Source organism: Daphnia magna, linkage group LG4 (genome assembly GCF_020631705.1).
Source record: "Daphnia magna isolate NIES linkage group LG4, ASM2063170v1.1, whole genome shotgun sequence".
NCBI lineage: Eukaryota > Metazoa > Arthropoda > Branchiopoda > Diplostraca > Daphniidae > Daphnia > Daphnia magna.
This window is the reverse complement of record NC_059185.1, coordinates 4,661,528-4,686,244: the sequence shown is the minus strand read 5'-3', so window position 1 is coordinate 4,686,244 and position 24,717 is coordinate 4,661,528. Positions and strand designations below refer to the sequence as shown.

Genomic DNA, 24,717 nt, shown 5'->3' with positions numbered 1-24,717 from the left:
CGCGAAACCATTTTATTACGTGCTACTTGCTATGTTAGCCATGTCAAGGGCACCCGGAGAAAATTGTCACTCACACCAATTTTAACGGACAATCAAAATAAAAGAAGTTGAAAAACGAAATTAGCTTAGAAATTCCTTTGCCATAGTGCTTATTTATTTCGTTACGCAGTAAGACGGTAACCAAATTCTATCACAATGATGGAGCATTGAGTTTACCAAATCGAACCATAAATCTTGTAATGGATAAGATGTTCCATCTGCAGCAACGTAGCGTGGAACTTGGATCGCCTTGGAATGTACTAGGCTACACACTGGAGTTATTATAGGCCTACAGGTGATGATTAAGGCGGTTCCGTTAGTTCGATGCATCCATCCTCATAATAATTATTGTTTTTATCGTCAGAAGTATTTCTAGTGATGTTACCAACAGGTTGTGGTTAAGAATTTGAAAAAAGGGAAAGGTCTTGTTACCACAAAAAATTACAGAGATGAATCTTTTCGATTCATTCGGTTTCTTCAACAAGTGGCCTGTTTTCTCCTCTCAGTTTTCGAGACAAAATTGTATCTCCCTATTATCGTGTCTTCGACCAGTAGCCTTCCTCGAAAATAGCAAAAACGCTGACATGCGTTCATCTTGATGGCCCCTTGTTGATGCCGAAAATCCGATTAAACAGTCCCCACGCTAGAAATAGGGATTCGAGAGAGTTATATAGGTCTGTAAGAACGGTAATGACAGCTGTGGATTGCGGGATTGGCAGCTCAACATAAAGGCCTAAGCCCGCAAAGCAACACAAAGTTGTTCACAATTTAAAAAAAAACAAGAACCAATTTCAATACAAACGAGCAAAACAAGTAAAAGATAATAGTTTGATTGCTTTTTGTATTCACAGAATCTATGTCCTAAGTCTGTCTTTGTCGAATCCAAGATCATTGTTTTAAGACAATGGATAGAGATGGATGGCCAAGAGTTTTTTGAAAGACCATGCTTCCATCAAAAAGCTTTGTACCCTTTCTAAAGGAAAAGGGGGGAAGAGGGCAAATTTTGTAAACATTGTGCTTTCCGGAATTGTGTTAGTGTTTACTGGGGTGTTTGGACGTGATCAGACGTGACTCCACTTGTCTGTTGTCTTGGGCGGTTGGGCGGTTGGGCCTCTTGGCCGATGGCCGGCTCCGGCTGGCCGCACTGCGATTGCGCACATTACTTGCAAAAGGTTTCTTTGAACTGGCAACGTAGGAAAAAACATGGTGGGTATGAAACCCTTGCGTCGCTAAACACCTGATGTATTTTCTGTGTTTTGCAAATTTTCCGACATAAGTTTTTTGAACTGGGTTGCAGTAATTGCTAAAATTCCAAACCGATTGAACTGGCAGAATTCAATTCTTTTGATTGGATATACAATATTTAGATGCCAGGTGGCGCCCGAAAAACAGGCTTGTTACTTTTGAATGCTGCCCAGTCATCTATCTTTTTATAAAAGGTGAACCAAACAGTACTTGTCACTGCCAATCAAATAAATGAGAGAAGATTGACATCTGAGTAGATCGTGGAAAGCAACCAATTCAGCTATCTCAACAATATGGAAGGACTACATAACAATTTCACAGCACCAAATCCTCCAACAGAAGTGTCACGGAGATCTGTAAATAGCAACAACAACATGGACCCATCATTTGTATCCTTATCTTTCATTACTGATGATGATATACTGGAAGAATTCAATACGGTTAATGAAACTGTACTAGATGATTATAGCCAAGCAAGCACAGCAGCTTTAAGCATCTCTCATGGAAGTAATGTATCACAGATGTGAGTATCCCAGTAGCTGTGTACTTAGATATTTAACTAATTTCTGTGCTCTTCTTCTTAACTTTTTTCCAGTGTTTCTCGAATTTCCGAAAGCCCAGCTATGGATAACATGTTGACTTCTCAGCTTAGTTCTGAACCTGATTCAAATCTCAACTTGTCAAGGCCTAGTCTTGATTCACCTAGTGCAGATACAGCAATTATTGAAGATGATGAGGATGTCCTGCCTGCATCACCAGTTCCCGTAAACCAGCCAAGGTTATTTTAAAGATTATTACAGAAGAGATTTGTAAATAAACTGAATGTTGTGTGTACTGACAATTAATAATTGACAAAATATAATTGTGCCACAAAATTTTTGTAGTTGTAGGAGGACTCCAGTGAGTTTGTCGCGGTCTTCAGCTTTTGTGACCATGGCTATTGGTTCTCCGGTTCAGGGATCCCTACGGACGCTACGTAATATTGAAGAGGCCGCATCTAGTACTGTTCCAGATAAAGTTGATTCATCCCCAGAAGCTAACGAAGCAACTGCGAAGACGGTATGTTTATAAATTGCACTAGACAATAGACAGGCAGGAAAAGAACGCTGCTTACAGCGTAGGATTTTCTTTTTTTGCTTCTTCTCTTCCAGATCACGAACGTGGAAGCACTGGGTAGCATATCGAAATCAAAATCGATGCGCCAAATTCAGTTCGAAAGTGATAGCGGGTCCAACCATTCGGCTGTGATTGAGTCTCCATCGTCATTCCTGTCGGAGCCAAATAGGGGTTTTGATAATTCTATCCAAAAGCCTACAGTGAGTCGTCCCTCGGAACCTCCCGAAGACGCCGATGATGGAATTGAATTTGTTGCAGAGGTTAGACGCAAGGTCCGTGAGGAACCAAGTTCCCCTCAAAGTTCAGTGGCAATTCCTGCTGCTCAGCCACGGCGGGAGGCGGATTCTGCATCACAGCACTTGACCCCACGGCTGACTCAATCGCCGTTATCTGTTCCATACTCACAAGATCTGTTGAGTACCTCACCCTTCCGAGATCCAGATTCACAGAGCCATCGTTTTGTCGAGTGTTTTCAGACTCAGGATCTAATATCCCGGGCGAATCATTCGCCTGGTGAAACTCCTCAACTTCCGGCAGACATCAGTAATGACATAAGTTCCAAACTCGAACTCAGTGCCGATTTGAGCCCACAAGAGTCCCCATCGGTATAAGGACTATATTGTTGCTATAACTATTGATAACTAAAACTTTTTATGGAATATCTAGAATGGGCCGAAGCTCAATGTCGATCATTCCGTTCCCGCTGTCAGCACACCAAATTTTCCTGATGAAGTGAAGGCCGAGGAGAAAGAATGTCGAAGTAGTAATGAAACAACACAACATATGTCGTCGCAGGAGGTAATCTATTAATGAAGTCGTTGCGTCAAGCGTTACATTCTGTAATTGTTTTATTAACGCATTCTTTTGCAGAACACTCCGGAAGTGGAACAGGAACAATGGGTACCATTTGAAGCAGTAACTCGAATTTATAATACGCTAGAAAGGGCTTGGGTCATTCGAACTTTTAGCAAAGTACGTACAATCCAAAAAGGCAATGAATTCAATTTAATATCGCAGGTAACGTATTCAAAATTTAATTTTATCACGTAGATGTTACCCGTGTCAAAAATGGAAAAGGCACTTTCTGGTTCCGTGTCTGAGCAAGTGCGGATGGGTTTGTTTGACAATATGGATTGCGAAACATTACCCGGTTCACGGCTTGAATCATTTGCTGAGCTTTTACACCGTCATGTTAGCCAGAGTTCAAGTGGATACAATGCCGATGTATCTGGGAGCTACAAGTCGGATTCAGCTTCGTTGCGAATGTCGCGATTCTCTATTGCCTCCAACTTTGAAACGGCGCCCATTGCCTGTAGTTCTATGTTGAGCAGAGCCAGTCTAGAGCCACCAGTTTTACCTGTCAGCAGCGAATTCGCTATGCCCAAGCACCCTGTTCGGCAGAAAGCAACTCGCTCGACCAATGCTGAAACAGCCATGCCATCCAGTCCTAACGCACAGTCAAAAGAAGAAGGCACTGCTCCTCTTCCCTCGCACTCCTCCTTATACCCAGATTCGACGGAAGGTTCATTGGCTGTTGATGTAGCAAGTGGCCCGGTCATCTCTGGAATGAAAGATAAAGAGCCGCAGCATTTGATTGAACAGGGGGCTACCGCCTATACCGAAATCAAAGTCATACGTAAACGGGGGCGTAAACCCAAAATCCCTGAAATGATCAAGGAAACGGAAACTAGCAGCGAGACTCCGCCAAAGAAAGGTCGGCGAGGTCGCCCACCTGCGGATGGAACTCCAGCCAAGAACAAATCAGGTGGTACGAAAAAGAATCAGCAAACTGAGAGAACGGAATCGAGTGATAATCGTCCTGCAGCAAATGCCAACCCTGACCAGCTAAATGTCGATCCCGATAGTCTTAAATCATCGGACGATTTTGTCACAGAGGTGGGAGACGTGTTACGAGACCTACGCCACAGTTCCTACGAAATAAGTAATTTGCAATTTCATAAATTTTTAATTGGAACTTTTTTACTATTTTCTTGTTTCTTTTCGTAATTTTTTTAGATAAACCAGTTTTTGCACAATGGACAGGTATTCATTAATTTAAATTCGGACACGCATTGAGAGAATATGGTATGTTTTGTTTTTTTTTTCACCCGTTTTTCTCTACTTCCAGATAAGTGTTTTTATGCTGCCAAGATCACCCAGCGTGACTCAGTCCAAACAGGAAAATGGACGGTGGTTTTTGAGGATGGACAATCACGAAGTCTAGTCGAAGAATTTATTTTGCCTGTTTCACTTTTGAGCAAAAACCAACCGATCCTAGTTCTCAACGAAAACCTGTGCGAAGGACGGCCTGGTGTTGTTATTGGTTACAGCAAACTTAAACCTACTGAACCAGATGAAAAGGTACTGTAAATTGCTAGACTTATTCCATGTCGCACAATCTAATCTGTTACTCTCCAGATGGAACATTTGGTAGAAATGGATGGCTGTGAAACCATTAAAGTCCCGAGAAAGAGGTAAGACTATTATAACTAATTTGATTCATCGATAACCAACTGCGTGTTATGATGGCTTCTCTTCTCGTACAATCTTCCATCTCTGAATAGGATTTGTCTGACTCAAGAACATATACGACATTGGAGCGATTCAATAGTGGTGCCACAGCTTTTTTCTCCCCACACATGTAACGTCAGTCTAGACAATATTCTGGGCGGGAAGCGTAGAAGAGCGACGACCACTGAATTAATAGCCCCTTCACCTCAGAAAACGCCGCGAAACCCTCGCACTCCTAGATCGAGATCGGAGACTCCAGCAGGTATCTCTTTTGTCACAATTTAAATTGATGAATTAAAACATAAAACATGTGTTAATCTATTTTTTTTTCTAGTTGCACAAGACCAAACACCTAAGCGTTCAGTTTCGAATTCAGGATCGTTGCGCAAAAAAATTACGGGAAAAAGAGACTTGACGCTGGACACGTCTACCATGAGCGAAAGTAGCGGTGCTTCGTTTCTTCAACATGAAGAAACATCTCTGCGAAGCCGGATTCTTGATCGAATGCATTCGACGTTGGTAGGTCGCACAACAGTCCAAAATGTAGTTGAGGAAGAGATTATAGGAGAGACCAAAGAAGAAGTGAACTTCGACATTGCAGGACCCATTCCCGAAAACAATCAACTTTTTGCCGGATTTGCTTTTCTTCTTACGAAAGCAACAAGACCTCTTGAAGTGGATCCTGATGAAGTGACTGATGAAGTTGAACCCTACATTAACCCTACTCCCTATTACAAGGAGCATATTAAGCGCCAGTTGACGGCAGGCGGTGGAAGGGTGCTAGAGCGCTTTGACCTAAGTCAACTGGAGATGGACGAAGGGACAGTTTTGATTGTTTGTAACCGTCCTTGTCGCACTGAGAGGTATATCCGATCTCTTGCCGCGAATATTCGCGCGGTGTCTCACGACTGGGTAATGAGTAAAATAGGTGACAAAGGCAGCAATTCAAGTCTCGTTTTAATTCTTTTTCTTTTAGGTTTATCAATGTTGCCAAAAGAACGAGAGATTTAATTATGAGCGTTATCTCCATCCTCCGGGCATCGACCTTCACGGCAATATCGTTGAGTGGTCTCCTACCACCGGCCGTTGTTTCGTCGGCATGCGTGTCCTTTTGCATGGGCCACCGGAATTTAACGATCTTTGGGTACCAATTCTTGTTCAAGCTGAATGTATAATTGTTTCCCGCTTACCTGCTCGTGCATGCAGACCCGATTCTGAAGAAGCAAATGTTGACAATGGCGCCGCTGATTCTGAAAAAGCGCTTTGTGATGATGTTCCATTTGATTATGTAGTCACAACCAAAGATTGCCCAACTAAAATTGTCGATCAGGCTCGTCGCATGAAGATTCCACTTGTCTCATCCATGTGGGTCATTCAGTCATTAATTCAAGGGAAGATATTAGATCCATCGTCGAGCCACGAATTTAATTTTAACTACACTAAACCGTGATGTTTTATTTTTAGCATCTCAACCGTTTGAATGTTGTTTGAAATTCAAACACAAAAAGAGCAAAATTCCGTATGACTGTTAGATAATTGTGTTCATTTTAACTTTTTTTTTATTTTTATTTTCAAAGATGACTTCTGGTTTTAGTATCGAGTGCCATGTCGTGGCTTTTTAAGCCCTTAAGCCCCTTAGTTTTTCTTTTATTTCCCTTGTGGATGTTCCCATTGTCACATCCCTTCTTCACCACTGAAAGTCTGTTTGTTGTGAAACAATTAAGAAATACATCTTTAGGTGGTGCTAAAATGGTCAGCTAACTATGATGTCCTATCTTTGATTTTTTAATGTTGTAGATGAATAAGCTTCCAAGGAAAGAAACTTGAGCGGTTCTGTTAGGTATCTGATCAAAAACAAAAACTCGAAAAACATCCATAAAATAATGTCACCAATTACGGCAGTAAGTGATAGGAAGCTGGTTTATGTACAGAATATCACGTTTCTCAGATCAGGCGCCACATTTCAAGAGCTAAAAATTCGTCTGCACTGACAAAATTCTTAACCCTGAAATTCGTTGGCCGATTTTCGCTAGGATTCCAACAGCTTAGCAGTTAGAATGTTTTCTAGCCTGACTCCTCCACGTTTGTAACAGGGTGAGAAAAATATGTAATTTCAAGTGCCAAGATAACGAAAATAGCGAACAAGTGATTTTAAGGCTAGATGAATGCTTGGTTTGTGTATTCAATGAAATCTGGTAAGTGTGGTGTAATTACATGAGAGCCACCAGCTACATTACCACTGCACTCGTTATTTTTAATTTCAAGAGTTATCCATGGGTGTAATGGTGACCAGGGGGGTAATAACTCGGCGGATAATAGTAGCTTGATCCATGATGTGTTGGATGACGGTTATTGGCTACTATGGCACCCACAGCAGCCCCAGCAAGAAAAGGTATATGCCTTGCATAACGAGTTAACTTGAACGTCCGCGTAGGAGCAAACTGCTGCGTTTCTTCATTGTAAAGAGAATCGTAGGGTTTTTCTTGAAAACCGAGCGTATTGGATTTATCATTCGCAGTTTCACCCAACACATGGAATGACGAGAAACTCAAAAGAACCATGGCTATTATAATGACATGGCTAAAAATCTGTTTTGAGAGTATGAAACCAAAATTTCGTCAAAAGATATCTTAAAATCAAATGAAGATTCAGTTACCGTGCAAGACTCCATGATAGTCGATTCTTAGTGCCCACTGACAAGAAAGACGGATGGAGCGAACAATCTTAGGAAACAATTTGCGACAGATTCTGCGTAATAAAAGCCATATTTCATCCTTTTATATCGTTCGTCGACGTTTGTGTAAACACAGAAAATGTGAACTCATCCATTATTGCTTAAATCCTATTCATGTTGAGGCCACCGTGATATTTGTACGGTTGCATCACTGATTACTTATTAGCACAGGTGCAGAAGTGACGCATTGCTTTACGATGAATACTAATTTTTGTGTGTGGTGTCGTAGCAAAATTAGAAAGCGGATCCTTGGTCGAACACTGTTTTGCCACAGCTGCAATGAATAGAAGGTCCATCCTAGGACTCGGGAAAAAAAGGCATCACCTTGGTAATCTAAAGTGGTTCATGCTTTGTAGTATCCGAAGATAACTTCGTTACACCGTCATTTAATTTTGCACCTTATCTGCCAGTCAAATGTTTTCTTACCCGTTCTTGCATGGTGAATAATAGTGATTATTACTGGGGTTCGAGAGGTTAAAAATGCATCTGATAAATCTAAGAACAAATTCTAATAAGACACAGCATCGATGGTTCAGTGGTAGAATGCTCGCCTGCCACGCGGGCGGCCCGGGTTCGATTCCCGGTCGATGCAATTTTTATCAACTTTCAGCATGGTAATAAAACTCAAGGAAGAACCTACCTCAAGAAAGTGGTAAGTGCAAACTGTATTTGAACACGTTTTTGGATTTAGCCGATAAACTGGCTTAATTCCTGCACAGAATAGGGCATTATCATCTTACCTTTAGTTAATTACATATTGTGTTAATAATTGGTTTCTGAACACTTCGTGAAAAAGCTATTTTCTTGAAAAAGTGTCATTGATTTCAAATTTTGTGTTGATTAACGGTCTAAAAACAAATCTGATCTGAAAATGCTTCTTGTCCTACAAATAGTATAAAGCAAATAGTAAAAATTATACGTAATTAAACTTCTCTTCTTGATTGATCTCGACGTGATTTGAACACGCAACCTTCTGATCTGGAGTCAGACGCGCTACCGTTGCGCCACGAAATCTTGAAAGATAATATATGAAATCCGTATCAAATATAAAAGTTAAAGTAAAAATGGCAAAAACCGTAATGAAACAAGATATTGAGAAATCTGCAGGCATAAGATGTGGCTGGCACTAAGCATCTGGCACCAAGCCCACTAACGGAAGAGAAGAGAAATTGTTTTTCCTTGGCCCTTCGTTCGAGCATAGGTATATTTTTTTTATGTTTTAAAGATACTCTCTTAGATTCCTCATAACACCAGAAAAAATATCGTGATGTAATTCTAATGATGTGATTATGCTTAAACTTTATTTAATGCCATAAGATACTGGCGTGACAGCTGGAGTATCTCCAAGCATATATCTATAAAGAGATAAATTAGGCTTAGTTTAATGATAAACAAACAAACAAACAAAAAAACAAAAAATGGTGTAAGTAATATAATACGCATCGTAAGGTAAAGATAAAAATCAAGCTAAAAGTAAACGATTGTTTGTTTCCAGAATGACGGCAACGCCTGGGTTCACACAAACAGTTCTAAAGTAATAGTTAAACAAAACAAAAAAACAAAAAACAAAATGTTGCCCCTACATAATTTTCTGTCAAATTCAATGTAGTAGGGCTTTCCAATTGTCACTAATCGAATGTGTCCCATTGCTACCTATCGTCCGTACGTCCGTCACCTGCCTCTGGTGAGTTTTGTCTAGCGGGCATCAGTATACCCTTTTCTTAAGTAAAGAATAGTGTGATATACTCTATCTCACTTTTAATGTATCATGCTTTTATATTTCCCAAGACTTTCTTTTATTGATATTTTAGAGCCACGATTCCCTGTATGTTTCATACTTCAAGAATAACATAAATTATCTTATAAGATTTCGTGGCGCAACGGTAGCGCGTCTGACTCCAGATCAGAAGGTTGCGTGTTCAAATCACGTCGAGATCAGTAAAGAACCTATTGTTGTCTTCTTTTGCATTTTGCTATCCTGTTTATAGGGCAAAAGCCATTTCAGGTCACCTACATATGATTTTTATGTCGTGGTGGTATGTGTGTGGTGTTTAATCAACAAAGCGTTTTAAATTCCCGACGATTTTGTCAAGTAAATTGCTTTTAGTTTGGAGTTACACCATTTTTTTTTGTTGCTAAATTAACTGAACTATGAACATTTGCTTCTTTTGCAGAGGGGAAAATCAGGTACGTAACATACCAGCGCATCAGCGTGCTAAATACCGAATTGTACTGGCCTTAGCGTTCGGTCAAGCCAACCGGGAAGTATTTTGTCGATCGGGATAGGTATTTTGTAAAATCACTGCCAACGAGCACTAAATCACCGCAACGAAAAAAACTAACAATTCCCCCACTGAATCGATGAAAAAGCTCCCTGATCTACGCGGGGCCAAGCCCTGCTGGGGCACTAGCTTGGTCCGTTGGTGCAATCATGCCACTTTGTTTATTCGCGCCCCGCCCTGGTTGACGAAGTGGTCTCCTGATTGTGCCCCGAATGGTTTTCTTCGTGGCGGAGCGGGGACCCCGATTAGAGCCCATCGGGGCCGATCACTAGTAGTAAGCTTTCACTCTCACTCACCCGTGGCACTGGCAATTTCGCGCCCAAATTCCCTTTATTTCGGTTCTGCAGACCATGGAGAAGATAGATAGCACACAGAATAGCACATGTTTTCGCTACCTTTAATCATCGTCGAAATTTTTCAGAAGAACCACGTGAATTTTAAATAACTCCAGTGGGGTGTCTTTTTAAAAACACAAAACTCTTGAGGTTGTAACCCGTTTCCCAGGGAAATACTTTTTTTTATTAAGAAAAGTTAAAGTTAGGCGTTAACTGAATAATCTTTTCAATGATAGGTGTTTTTCAACAGTTCTTCAAGTATATTTACAGTTATTTTATAAAAAATAGGTTTTCCCATCAAAAAGAATTTTTTTATGTTAGAAATGTCTTTGCAATCTATTAATGATGGAGGAATTGCTGGTATGTTTCAAAGTTGTACATAACTTTTATTAAAGTCCTGAGGTATCCAATCTTTACATCCCAGATCTACCAGAAGATATTCGTAAAGAGGGAGAAGAACTTACAAGAGTAATTGAACAGGAAGAAAGTGAAAAAAATGAAAGATTACTTAAAGCTCAACAATTAGAGGATCAATCGTCACAGCCTAGTGAAATGCGATATAAAAGGTTGATGTGCTTGCTTGACCGCAGTAAGTTTTATGCCAATTTCCTTCTTCAAAGGATGAATGCTAAGAAAGAAGAAGAAAAGATTAAAGTAAGTACATATTTCTACAAGTATTAGTTAAGTTTTGTATTTTAATAGTTGTGTTTCAAACAAATTTTGGATGGTGTAGCAAGAAAAATTGGCCAAGAAAGAAGCAGCTGAGAAAAAAAAACTCAAAGAAAACAATATTGACAAAAAGCTGGAAGAACCTCCATCAGACATTGTGAAATCAGAAAAGAAGACAAGGGGGGCAAAGCGTCAGACTGAATTGCTTAGTCCTAATGAGAAAACTGATACAACACAAAGGAAGAGGTTACGCAAGAATAATATTTCTGAAGCAAATATACTAAATGTGCTTGATGAAAAGGAACTTCGGAAGCGTGCGGCACATGTAGGTGTTTTCGTTATAACCGAGCCATAAACATTTAAAAATAATAATAATTTGTTTAACTGATTAGGGGGATGCTGACGAAGAGGTCGACACTGTTGTTGAAGATCTTACTGAAGATGTGAAAAATGAAGAACAAACGCCTGAACTCTTCGAAGGAGGAACTATGAGACCGTATCAAATGGAAGGGTATCGTTGGCTTGTGGTATGAAACAATGGCTATAGGGTCTAGTATTCATTGGCTAATTTTGATATACTTCTTAGTCTCTTTACGAGAACGGAATGAATGGCATTTTAGCCGATGAAATGGGGCTCGGCAAGACCGTTCAATGTATTTCATTAGTCGCCCATCTCATGGATAAGGGAGTTACCGGACCTTTCCTCGTCTGTGCGCCTCTTTCTACCCTCCCCAATTGGATGTCGGAGTTCAAAAGATTCACTCCCCGCGTAAGTTTTGATAGTTCTGCTTCTTTGCTGCCGTTTGGCAACCAATGTTAATTTACTTTAAAAACTTACAGATACCAATAGTACTCTACCACGGTAACCAAGAAAAGCGTGATGAAGTCATAACGGAAATCAGACAAAAATTTAAAATACCTGGCATTAACGGGATCAAGTTTTTTCCTGTTGTTATCACTTCGTTTGAGGTCGTTATTCGAGGTAAAAGATGCGACTCATTAATAGTACAATCATAACCTTCAAGTTGAGATATTTCTTTAGATAGAAAAGTACTGGAGCGATTGCAATGGCGCTACATAATCGTTGATGAAGGTCATAGGCTTAAAAATTATCAGTCCCGATTGGTCCAGTACGTACTATAACTTTCTTTAATTAATGCATTTCTTTGATTAATTCCATTTCCCCTATTTTTACAGGGAGTTGAAAAAATATCCCTCTTCCAACCGCTTATTGTTGACGGGCACACCTTTGCAAAACAATTTGTCGGAACTGTGGTCTCTGCTAAATTTTTTGCTGCCTGAAATTTTTGATGACTTGGACGTCTTTACTGCATGGTTTCGTGTAGAAGAATTACAAGGATCCGAAGCCGAACATAAAATCGTTGAACTGGAACGCAAAGAAAATGTCCTTTCCATGCTTCATCAGGTAAGTTTTCCAAGTATACTATGAAATATAAATAACAAAGGTGTATTTAACACTGAGACACATTTGAACAGATTTTGTCACCATTCCTTCTTCGTCGACTAAAAACCGACGTTGACTTGCAAATTCCGAAGAAAAAAGAACTTCTTGTTTATTGTCCTATGAGTAAACTTCAAGATGAACTGTACCGTGCTACAGTTGATCATTCAATTTTATTCCTCTTAGGAGAACCAGTTAGTTAACGATTCAGTTCATCCTTGTTGGCGATTAGTTAACATTTTATTATTGCAAACTCCAAAATATAGAACGAAACAGAAGTAATCGAATATCAAGCTAATGGTCGGCCAAAGCGAAAGGCGAAGAGACAAGACATCAATTACTCAAATATGGGAACGAACGAGGTTACGGAAGAATTGGGGAAAATGTCTGTCGAAAAGGTAGACGAAGAAATCGACGAGTGGATGAAGTTGTCAAATGATTTGCAATGGGAACCTCGGCAACCGTAATTTTTTTCCCACTCGGCTTAACCTTGAATTTAATTTGAATGCTTCAGCTCTCTTTTATGCGTGGGTTTCAAGGAAGAAGAAAACAGTTCAAGCCGTAAACACTAACATTAAAATGACAAATCCCATGATGCAACTGAGGAAAATCGTCAATCATCCGTACCTTGTCAAATGGGAAGTTGATATCGAGACAGGTGATTAATTTGCTTCATTATTGCTAGCTACCTATTTTTTATCGAATTTTGTAGGTGATTACATTGTTGACGAGGCCATGGTTAGCGATTCGGGGAAATTAGCTGTAATGGATCAGATGTTAAAGCGCCTTATAAAAGATGGTCACAAGGTAAAAGATATTTGATCGATTTCAATAGGTTACCTTGCACCCGCCACCTAACTGGTTATTATGTGTAGGTATTAATTTTTAGTCAGCTAACTATGATGCTTGACGTTTTGGCCGACTATCTGTCAATGCGGGGTATCAAATTTGGCCGACTTGACGGCCGTATGAACCTAGAAGAAAGAGCTGTGGACATGGATAATTTCAGAAATGACCCTGATATGCCAGTGTTTCTTGTTAGTACGAGAGCTGGTGGTCTCGGCATCAACCTTACTGCTGCAGATACGGTTATCATCTATGATTCAGATTGGGTAAGTACTTCTACAGTCGTAAAAATGTGAAAATAATTCCGTGTGATATCTAAATCTCTTTTCTTCTTTTCACAACAGAATCCTCAATGTGATCTGCAAGCACAAGATCGATGCCATCGCATCGGTCAAACAAAACCAGTTATTGTTTATCGTTTAGTGGCCTCAGATACTGTTGATCAACGAATCATAGAGCGAGCTGGCGCCAAACGAAAACTGGAAAAAATGGTCATTCAGAAAGGTACTTTTCGTCCGCTTATAAGATGGATTTGCAATGTAACTATGCTTTCAGGACCATTGTTAATAACTCGGATTAGCGTTTTTAGAGATAGTTTTTGTTTGTTTGTTTTGTTTTAGAAAATTGTTTAAATGACTTCCAAATGTCCATTAGAAGCGTCTCGTAGGAGTTGACATTTATTTTGGAAATCCTAGAACAACGATCGATTATGTAGAATTCATAATAAAAAAATACCTTGTTTAATGATCTAGGTAAATTTAAATCGGGCCTTCAGTCTAGCAGCCACAACAGTATCACAGCTAACGAATTGATTGAGTTGCTAAAAGCCCGCGATCACAACGGCGAATATCGAAGCTTATCTGGTCAAGGTGAGATTACTTGTCCTTATTTTTCTATCTCCAATAATAGAAATCTCGGGACTAATACCTGTGTGTTTATTCTTCCTGTATGCGTTTCTTTTCTTCAGTGTTTACCGAAGAAGAGATGGACGCCCTTATGGATCGATCCGATCTTCTTATTGGAACCGAAAGTGACGTTAAAGGAGAAATCACTCAGTTGCAGGGTGTTTTTAAGCGTCTCGATATACCACCAGAAGAAATCAAAAAGGAGAAATGAATAACAGTGAACAAAAAAAAGTTTTAAGAAGAGAGCGATGGCGAGTGATCTAACGAAGAAGTTTACAAAATGAAGGCCCGTTCACTTCTCATTCTACTATAGAAGAAGACGAGAAAAAAAAATTTACAAAATTAAGTTTCGTTCGTATTCTACCATGGAAGACGACGAGAAAAAATATTTAATCCTATTTCTTACGTGTTCTCAGTATTCTATTTTTACTCAGAAAAAGAAGCCCACATTTCAATTTTATATTAGGTTTTCTGATCATTCCGTAAAGTACACAGTAACGTATGTTTCTTTAGTTAAGCTGCACTAAATTCTTGTGTCATTTTGACGATGTTGCCTAGTGAGAGATTCCACTGTAATGATATGTGGATGTCGAGGACAGACAGGCATTTTTCGATCTGGGCCTCCGATATTGCTACTCGAGTCGCCTCGCCGTGCTACATTTTCCGTGGCAGCGCCTTTTAATCGGTTTGATTCGTTTTTTTTAAATCATGACTCAGCCACCTGGTTGACGTATGTTGACCTACTTCTCTACTAGTATATGGAATTCTCCGTAACCCGGTTCGAATTCGTGGATTTATAAAAAGAATTTCACTCCTGGAGAGTTCAGACTTAAACGTGAATACCCTACATGAAAGCTGAACTTGAGTTGCACGTTTTACAATATTTATGAACGGAAGGATATTGTTGTTTTGGCTTTATCACTGAAGTTAGTGCCTGAATCATCTTGGACGACTCTGGCCATCCAAAGTTGGCTACCAAACTAATTTCCCGGTAGGGATTCTTGTGAAACTGCATTTCTCACTAGTCCGCACTACGGTGCGTTTTATCGTCAACTTTTGAGCTTAACCCGAACCTAAATTGAGCTCAATTAGCTCGATTTCCGTTTTATGGTTCACCATAAGATTAATCAAGGTTGAGATCTACCAAATTGAGCGAGATCTTTTCTTCAACCACAGTCCAGACCATGGTTGAACTTTTTTGAACCATGGTCAAAAGGAAGAATGATTTTCAATTCAGAATTGAATTCTAATCACGAAAAACAAGTTTATTTTTCAATTGGTCTAACAGTTTTTTTAAACTTAATGTAAACAACAAAATATAAAGTTGGGGTGGTAACAATACTTTATTTTCGTTTATTTTAAAATCGGCTAATTTAACGAGGAAACATATTTACGTAATCGAAATTAGCAGTCAGTTTTGATTATACTGTGTCATTCTTTTTTCTCCAACGCTATCGAAACCGTTGAGTGTAATCAGAGCATATACGATTGCCGCGATTCAAGAGCAACTACAGCCCAACCCTATCGGGAACTTCCGGTACGGAGTGAGGGGCCCTAGTCATTTTCCTCAATATTTCATCTCAATCGACCCACGTTTTTTTTAGATTTCTCTCGGTAGATGACGCCATTTTCTCAGGGGTCCCTGCATTTATCTTTTATAAGTGGTGCCACCTTACAAGTTAGGATTCGGAAATTGGTTTTACTTTGTAGAGCAGATAACGTTGCACTGGGATATTGCATTCCCGTAATTTTGGGCTAAACGGTAAAAGATTGCCGAGCAATTTAGACGACCAACCCGAGTTTCAGCTATGATTTTTTCCATGATAGATGGCGATGGCGTTTGGAACCGAAAGTCATGAAAATGTAAAAAAATCAGGCCGTGAAATTACTTTTCAAGGCGGGGCTTCCTGCGTTGCCTGGACAGGGTCATTGATTACAGTGCCGGTCCAGTTATACAATCGACTAGCTAATAAAAGGAACCGGCTCGGTTATCGAACCGATTTTTCTTTGCTGTGTTTCAGAGCCGCCCTTGGCCGTATTGTCAACTAGACCCATGTTTCGGTTGCGGGAATCAGCAAATTATGCACTTTAAAACATGAAAAAAAAACTTTACTTCAATTGCTTTACATAGTTTTAGGCAATGGTGTAAATTGATTCAATGATCCAAACTTAAAACAATTAGCGGTAAAGAAATTCAGACGGGAAAAAATAGAAAGAAATTAGTTATCGTGTTATTTAACGCTTTATCACTCATAATTAATACTTTCCTGTCGTTTTCCTTTGTTTCATTTGTAATTCTAATTTGTAAAATGAATTGACATTTTACGAATTGGTGATGGGTCAACCTCTGTGATAGAATCTCTTCTTGATAAAGAAATGGAAGAATTGTTAAAACATTAAGTTCTAGTATGAAAACTCCCACCTTTCATTCTAAACTTCCAGCATCTTCTTCTATTCCAGTCCTTCCAGCACCTCATATTTCGTCTCTTCTGGTATGTAACAGTTCCTCAAGCTTATCATAACACTGCTTTAATGGATGTTTTCATACCAATAAAGATATATTAGTATCTTATCATTAACACCCAGAGACTACATTACACGTAGACTAAAAATCTTTTTTAGTTTGCTATAGCAGCGATTCGAACGCGGAACTCTATTTCCATTGCAAACAACATTACGAACGAGCTATACGCTTTTACATTTCCACATCGTCAAAGTTTGAGTAATGAAAGAATAGACGATAGATGGCCCTTAGATCGGGTGCTTGCTTATAGAACCATTCGTTATAGGACCACGCACAGAGTGGTTCTATAACTGGACCAGCACTGTATACATGGTCTGACTACTCCTGGTTTCCGGTGTCACTTTTTGCGAACCCGATTTTTTACGGGGTGAGCATAGGCTTGCTCCCTCCGACAGTGCAACCATGCGGAGACCTGATGCACTACAATGCAAAAGAGTATCCATTCCCGGTGAAAATCCGCTTGGTGCAGGACTTTCGCAGGGAACGAGGTACGCGAAAAGTGACGTGAAGCGTGACCTATTTACAGGCGTTTATACCATGGAGTACTCAAATCATAGGCACTTCCCTAGCAAGACAAGTTTTTGTTCTCTCTTCCCTTGTCTTGCTAGGGAGCCAAATCATATAATCTATGACTCTGGCTTGCAGACGGACTTATTTTTAAAAGGCCGTGCAAATGTTTAATTTGCTCCGTTTACGTTAAGTAAATGTTTAATGTGTTCCGTTTACGTTATGTCCCGTGTTTGTGTCATTAATTTCGTTACTTTCTTGTATCTGGAAAAAAATGTATTTACAGAAATACATTGTTTTAATAGAAATGATTGTCAGTTTCTACATTACAAAATTCTATTTCGTGATCCAGCTATCTCCATACAAAATTATATTTCGCAATACAGTTATCTCCAACGTTCCCGTCACATCAAGTTTCATTGCACGTATATACAGTATCCTGCAAAAAAAGAGAGAACACAGATTTTAAAAAAAAACCACCTGTGGGCAGAAAATATTAATTGTTTACTTTTTTATATAGAGGTAGGGTGGGTTTGGTGCAAAACCACCATAAGTGGGGCTGGGTAGTTTAAGTCTAGACACTTTTTTTCTTTTGCCCCAGGTAATTAGCAAAATGTCTGGAAAAAATGTGTAGGCTATATTTTCGGTTGTCTCCCCAACCCCTAGGCTAACAGCAAGAAAAATTTCTGCAATAAAAATAGTCACCTTCCATTACTCATTATGGTCATTATCGGGTTGGGTATAGTTTGGGTATAGTCGGGTAGCATATAGAAATATTAGGGGCCCTCACTCCGTTCGAGAAGTTCCAGATAGGGTTCGGCTCTGGTTGCTATTGAATCGCGGCAACCTGCTTCGGATTAGATTTGACGGGTCATGGTATTTGCGAAGTTTTGGAGAAAAAATAATTACACCGTACAATCAAAATTTACCGCTAATTTCGATTAAGTAATTTGTTTTCTCTTTAAATCAGCCGATTAAAATAAAACACCAACAAATTGCGGTTAGGTCCCCAACTTTATATTTAGATTTTTACGTTTAGTTAAGAATATCTATCAGGCCAATTGAAAAATAATCTTGATTTCCGTAATAAGCATTCAATTGTGGATGGTAGTCATGTACTTTAAGCAAAATTTGAAATTTTTGGTCAAAAATTAAAAAGGGTGAAGGCTATAAGACTATATGTCTTCTTATTTTCGTCAAAATCTGCAAAAATTGATATCTCTTAGAAATTAATTAAAACCCGCACTTTAGACTCGAAATGAAACGCTGATTTTTTCTGGAATATTAGTTTCCCCATTAATTATGTCGTTTTTGAATAAAACGCAAGTGAAGTAGTTATAGCGCAAATTACTTTTTAATTGTAATTACTCAAAAAGTAGAAGACCCACATGAAAATACGGTGCATTTTTTATGCTCGTTTTTTTAAAATAATTTTTAATCTAATCATATATAGTTTTCTATAGTTTATGGTATTTTAAAAGAAAATGAAAAAAGTTGGGCTTAATTTTTAAGTCTCAAAATTCGTTAAAAAATTTGACCTTATTGGAATCCGCTGAAAATTGCACGTTGTGATCAAAATTTAACGTTGAATGCGGGAAAAATATTTTTTTTCTCATCCAGCTAGCTGTTTTTGAAATAAATGTGACCAACGCATTGCTGGCGCGCCAGCAATGCCGCTTTCTTTTCTACGTTTATTTTGAATTGTATAAGCCTCACGTTGGACGCTAACAGCACTTTGCTCTCTTTTATTTAAAAATCGGTTGATTTAACGAGAAAACCAATAATTTAATCGAAATTAGTGGCCAATTTTGATTACACTGTGAGTGATGATACTGTGTTATTCTTTTTTATCCAATGCTATCGAAAACTTCGCGAACAGCGGGAGCCGTTGAGTCTAATCAGGAGCATACGGTTGCCGCGATTCAACAGCAACCTGGGGCGAACTCTATCGGAAACTTCGCGAACGGAGTGAGGGCGCCTAGTAGAGAGTGCCGTACAATTTTCAATAGCCATGGGGGAAGGAAAACGGCTACTTTCAACATGCGTTAGTTGTCCGTTTGGGATCCTTCTCCCCTCCTGTCTGGTATAAATGGATGTAGGGCAAATAAGTTAGGTTGGTGGATGGGGCTGCCCTAGGTAATTCCTCATGTCAATGGAGTTAGGCAAACAAGGAACAAATCTGTCGGTCGACGTTAGCATTGAAATGTGTACAAGAGGCGGCCTCTATCAGCATGTTTTTCCCTTCGCCAGCTGACTTACTTTGGATCATGCACAAACGCATGCACCCCCTTCCCCCTATGCCTGTCAAATAGACCCATTCAAGCGTGATTTGCAACGAAATTAAACTCGTCCTACACCCTACGTGTGTTGCCGTTGTCATTCCTCATAACCCAAGGGCTGTGTGTCACGTAAATAATTCAGCCTAACTGTCTGCCTATACAATACGTGAGATAACGCACGGGCCGTTCTCAATAGGAACATTGGATCCGGTTTATCGGCCGGAATTCATAGCGCACGCAGACCTCGTCCTGCTCCACTTCTCCACCTCTATGCAAAGGAATGGGGAGAGGCAGTCATCATCATCCATCATGTGATGAGTATACACATGAGATGGCTATAAAGATTCGGGTCGTTTTCTATTTTTCAATAGGTAGGTCGATTAATCGGAATTCTTTTGCATTCTTCGTTCATGTATCCACCAGACTGTGTACAACGAATACCTGCTGCCATCAATCAATTTCTGTGTCAACTGAGCTCTTATTGGTTATACGGCGCTTTCAAGATAGTGGAAACGGTAAAGTTATGCATGGAGAGATGTTGGTTGATTCTTGGGCAATCATTGCCTCCTACATAATCGTCCGTGAATGACCTGCATTCATTAAATTCGTTCCTGTTTTATTTTGACGGGCAGCGACTGAAGAGCCGGGTATACAGCATACAAACGCCAAACACCGTGAAATGTAGACGTGATAATTAGATTCCATTGGCTGCAGCCATGCGGAATGACTAGTACGTCCTTATCGATGTCCATCACGAAAGATGATTCGTCTTCTTTAGACCGCAATGTGCCATGTGCATTTTCTTCGAAATAGGAGAAATACGCATGGCGTACACGATCGAAACTTGGTGGCTCTCGATCCGAATTGTTATTTTGTTCTAACTCTTTTGTTTACCGGACTAGATGAAAGATCACAACAAGCAACAGAGGGGGACGAAGAGAAAAAAAGAAAAAGAAAAAGGAAGAGCAATCTAAACAAAGCAAACAACCAGAAATCCGATGCGATCTTTTGTCCAGTTTTCTTGTTGTTTGGGTGTTCAGAGTGTTGTGCCAACTTGTCAGATTTGTATTGCCCTGGCGCTATTCACGTTCGGCTGGTCGGCGTGATACGCTGGTTAAGAGGGCACTCGATATGGATAGTGTCGGAATCGGTGCTCTTATTTGTTCATGTTTCTTTGCTCTTTATTTTAAGTGTTGAAAGCTATTGATATCGACGCGAATTTTGTTTTGTTTTGTTTTGTTTCGCTTTTTTTCTTTCTTCTTCATCCGATCAATGTTATTTTCGTCTTCTTAGAAGAAAAGTGTCATCTGGCGGTAACAATGGACCCTCCATGCGACTTCGATAATCGGCTGTAACTTTGTACGTTTTACATGCGATTCATACAAAGACCAGTGCTGTGTTGCTCATAGATAAGGAATACGACTTGATAAGTTAACGAGGCCCTCTTCTTTCCTTTTGGGTCTTGTCTCCCGCAAGGGCAACGTAAAATAGTACGGTGTTTGCAGAGGACAATTTGCGTTGCGAACGATGGCGAGGATGCGAACAAACAAGTCTGCAACAAAGACAACAAGCCGCAAAGGGTCCGGTCTGGTAGGTCACGAACAACAGCAGTGCACAATAGTATTTGTTCGTGTACGTCCGGTTGCCAAAACATGTTTTGTTGTTCCCGCATACCACTGCCATCAAATAAATCGGCTAAAACGGGGAACGACTCGTTACGTACAAATACACACGAAGCGTCGTCGCTATACACGTCGGCCATCGAACTCTCGGTAGAATGGGCTGCTATGACGGGGGGCCGTGCAGACGATGCCATAGTGTCGGTCGTATACGCCTGTACATTCTTCTTCGTCATTCCTCTATTTATTTACTGTAGGTGCTTTTCAGGAATTCGGCCTCCCATTTTCTGCGCACGTCCAAAAATAGAAGAATGAAAAAGAAAAAAAAGAAAGAAAATGTTGTCTTTAGTCCGCCTTGACCTCGTCTGTTGACAAGACGCTGAAGGCTGATTGTTGAGCAGGCTCATTACGTCAGAGTATCGCTTGTCATACACGGCGCCGCGTCTTCGTTAAACACTGTCTCAGATACGAATGGGAAAACTTGCCAAACTGTTGAGCATTCCACGTCCACCGATCGCCGGGAGAGAAGGAAATGGCAAATGGATAATGGATAATGGATTAAACCTTTTGGCAAAATAGGGAATCGAAAAAATAAAATAAAAAAAGGCTGGATAAATCAATTAATAATAAAAAGAATGGATAAAATCTTGTAATACAGTGTCCCCATCTCAGCCACGATATTGCAATAGCCACTAATACACTCGAGGTCGTAAAAAGGGATCCTCGGTGTTCAGATAAAACAGTCAAACTGCGGCTTGTTATGATTGTATTTACGACGGACATAATCACTGGCGTTATTTTTAGCAAACTACGGAATTGGACAGTGGCATGCTGGAGACGCTGGCAAAAATGCTATGAAAGAAACAAGGAGGCGTCTGCTAGGTGCTGCTTGCCAAGGCATTGGGCGTTTCGTTCATTTTTGCCATGGTTGGCAGATGTTTTGGCGGATAAACTTTCTCGGCAGTCAAAACAGCCAGTGGGGGGGGCGGCACACGTACACCGTTTGACATAGCGTAAGCGAGTGCTTGGATAGTGTAGAGGCAAAGAAAAATAATCCAAGCTTCTTATTTTGCAATGGCCGGTTTTCGAGAGCTCATGGAGCCATTCACAGTATGTGTATCATATGGGATCCAGTTGCCATAGTTAGCAGGCTGCACGTCCGCTATTGTCCAGTATATACCGCGCGTTTGGGTAAACCAGCGCTACATAAAATGGTAAACGCCGTGAGTCATAAAAGCTCGGTCCATTCAACTCGTGCAGGCCCACAGTTATTGTCGATAAATATATCCCACTTTTCTCCGAACACAAAATAATCGATTTCAAATGATAGTGGTTCATTTATTGATTTTTTCCCTTCCTAAATCATGACTGAAGGTTGCCGTAATAAGGGAAACACACGTGCAACAACCCATCTATCAGATGAAATCAAATTACGTGCTGCAAAGAAGCTCGGCAGGAGCGTAGGTGGGAGTGCGGTGCATCTTTAATATCAAACTATACGATGACTTGTTCCGCTTGTAGACTACTTATGGGCCGCAATTAGACTGCTGTGCTCATTCCTGTATACCACTGGCATGTGGGTGCAGGGAATCGATTCTCCTGCAGTTTTAGGTGGATCGCAACAACCCGACTCCCGTGTATACACAGCTCTACATTTGTCGTTTTACATCAACTTTCCTTTATTGTAACAAATGGTATCTATTCAAGTCGACGCTTAAATCGAGTTACCATTCCATTACTGGCATGACAACCAAAATAAGAAAACTTGTTTTTTTTTTTGGGGGGGGCGTTCTAAGAATGTATCTACTATATAGCCTATACTTGGTGGTAATATGTAGGCTATTATATAGTTGCCGTTGCGAAGTGTGAAATAAATATTCGAACGAGGCTTATTATACTGTACGCGTTTGTGCGTGTGGATGTTAGGCGTCGTGACCTGTGAGTGACGTAAACTGATAATCTATTGGGAATTTTTATTATTTAGCCTACATACCTTACAAGCGTTCAGCATCTATCGATTTCTCGTTTCTGTTTCATTTTTTTGAATTAAAAAAAAAAAAAACATTTTTTAGAGTTATTTTTGTGTTGGAAAGCTAGCGCAGTTCCGGAACGTTACGACAGAAACCGTCAAATGGGCCGAGACGGGCTGAGGTCAAAGAAATGGAAAGAGAGGGTCAAATGGACTCCCCCCCCCGCCCCTCCTTTTTTTCTGTTTGTGGGTACTAGCGTTTTTGTTGATGTTAGGGACTGTATCGATCTCAACCGGTGCATTTATTGCCAACCAATTTGATAGCGACGAGCTCCTTTCGAATCAGTTGACTGGTTGTAGTGTATGGATATTTTATTCAAGCCTGACTGACAATGACCGCTGAGCCATGTATTCGTAGTATCGTCGTGACGCAAACTGGACACCGAGAGGTGCTAGACGCTGCCATGTCGTGTTCAAGCGGTTAGAGCGTGCAGACGACGAGTAGACGCGTCATTTCCCTGATGGTTCGCCCAGGCACTTGCAGTTACATAGACATTCCCCTCTTCTTCTTCTTCTTCTTCTTCTTCTTCTTCTATTTTTTTGGGGGGTGGGATAGGGGGAGGGGGGGCCTGTCTTTTAACAAATCGCTCACTGTCTACCCCTGCCTGCGACAGCATAACAAATGAGGCTAGTCACGCCGCGAGGATCGGCTACTTTTGTGACTTCTTTTGGTGGAGACAGCCCAGTCACTCTACTGGAGAGGCGAGTCACTACCACTTTGAAAAGATAGATGCTGCTTACTCGCTGTGAGAAATGATGATCAACCGAAGCTGTCGCGTTTAGCGCAGGAATTATAGCCAGAAGATGAGCTGTTCGTGCGCATCGGGCTATACTGTATATACACCATACAGCACCAACAACAACAGCTAAATGGTATAAGCCCTGCCGTAATTGTGTTGGAGGTGCTGATGTTGAAACTTTGCGCCTATATAGTTGACATGGAAAGAAGCCATTGGACATTTGCGCGGATGTGAATGCAAGACTCTCACAACAAGAGTAGGCGTCAACACGACCCTCGAGTGTTGCCAATTTTGTCCGTGCCTATATCACGAACATGAACAACCTGAGGCTATACGGATGCGTCAAGTGGGAGAGGTTTAAATTTAGATGCGATAATTCTTTTTTCTTCTTCTTCTTCTTGTAGAAAAACAAAATTCGCTTTGTTTTTATTATTATTATTATTTATTTTTTTATTTTTTTGGTTTGTTACTTCTCTTCGTTTTGTTTCGAAAAACGATGCCAGAAGACTGATTAGTGTGTGTGTGTGTATGTAGGGGGCGGCGTGTGTGGGTTTGCCAAACGAACGAAAAATGCGTGGTTCTCTTTCTCTCTCTTTTTGTTTTGTTTTTGATTCTTTTTATCCGAAAAAAAAATTTTCTTTGAAAAGAAAAACGCTTATCCGCGTTTTTGTATGCTTGGTGGTAAGCGGCTAGCCGACTGAAAAGAAGAGGAAAAAAACAAAACAAAACAAAACAAAACAAAAAACATTTCCGATTTTACAAATAGATACCCAACGGGTTAGCCGTTTTGATTTCACATCGGGACGCAGGCGAATACAGTCATAGAGTTGTCTGTTGCTGACACGCACGCCGATCGTGTCTAGACTCTCGATGGG

The 24,717-nt window shown here is 40.2% G+C and overlaps 3 protein-coding genes and 1 non-coding gene across 7 annotated transcripts; 3 read left to right on the top strand and 1 right to left on the bottom strand.

Annotated features, from left to right (window-relative positions):
- The first annotated feature begins 1,229 nt into the window (after positions 1 to 1,229).
- Positions 1,230 to 6,672, top strand: LOC116921000 (TP53-binding protein 1). The gene is made up of 14 exons (XM_032927191.2): positions 1,230 to 1,478; positions 1,542 to 1,807; positions 1,880 to 2,062; positions 2,169 to 2,343; positions 2,436 to 3,005; positions 3,067 to 3,198; positions 3,271 to 3,372; positions 3,451 to 4,342; positions 4,417 to 4,443; positions 4,529 to 4,761; positions 4,819 to 4,874; positions 4,965 to 5,173; positions 5,246 to 5,823; positions 5,888 to 6,672. The coding sequence occupies exons 2-14, from the start codon at positions 1,578 to 1,580 to the stop codon at positions 6,359 to 6,361; spliced, it is 3,861 nt and encodes a 1,286-aa protein (XP_032783082.2). The 5' UTR covers positions 1,230 to 1,478; positions 1,542 to 1,577; the 3' UTR covers positions 6,362 to 6,672.
- A 401-nt stretch (positions 6,673 to 7,073) lies between these two features.
- Positions 7,074 to 7,728, bottom strand: LOC116920999. Its single transcript, XM_032927190.2, has 2 exons — positions 7,568 to 7,728; positions 7,074 to 7,499 (listed from the first exon to the last, which is right to left on the bottom strand). The coding sequence occupies exons 1-2, from the start codon at positions 7,580 to 7,582 to the stop codon at positions 7,179 to 7,181; spliced, it is 336 nt and encodes a 111-aa protein (XP_032783081.2). The 5' UTR covers positions 7,583 to 7,728; the 3' UTR covers positions 7,074 to 7,178.
- A 438-nt stretch (positions 7,729 to 8,166) lies between these two features.
- Trnag-gcc lies at positions 8,167 to 8,237 on the top strand. Its single transcript has one exon. It is a non-coding gene; the product is annotated as a tRNA-Gly (tRNA).
- Positions 8,238 to 10,259: 2,022 nt separating this feature from the next.
- Positions 10,260 to 14,656, top strand: LOC116920998 (lymphoid-specific helicase). Of its 4 annotated transcripts, none has more exons than XM_032927187.2 (17): positions 10,260 to 10,412; positions 10,551 to 10,622; positions 10,687 to 10,916; positions 10,996 to 11,256; positions 11,324 to 11,458; positions 11,518 to 11,700; positions 11,772 to 11,913; positions 11,974 to 12,061; positions 12,129 to 12,357; positions 12,429 to 12,587; positions 12,660 to 12,856; positions 12,933 to 13,051; positions 13,106 to 13,200; positions 13,269 to 13,505; positions 13,584 to 13,743; positions 13,992 to 14,108; positions 14,207 to 14,656. In XM_032927187.2, the coding sequence occupies exons 2-17, from the start codon at positions 10,577 to 10,579 to the stop codon at positions 14,353 to 14,355; spliced, it is 2,547 nt and encodes an 848-aa protein (XP_032783078.2). In that variant the 5' UTR covers positions 10,260 to 10,412; positions 10,551 to 10,576; the 3' UTR covers positions 14,356 to 14,656. The 4 variants fall into 4 exon arrangements, with proteins under 4 accessions (XP_032783078.2, XP_045028807.1, XP_045028808.1 ...); XM_045172872.1 differs by having other exon boundaries at positions 10,264 to 10,468; XM_045172873.1 differs by having other exon boundaries at positions 10,264 to 10,520; positions 10,584 to 10,622.
- Positions 14,657 to 24,717: the final 10,061 nt, after the last annotated feature.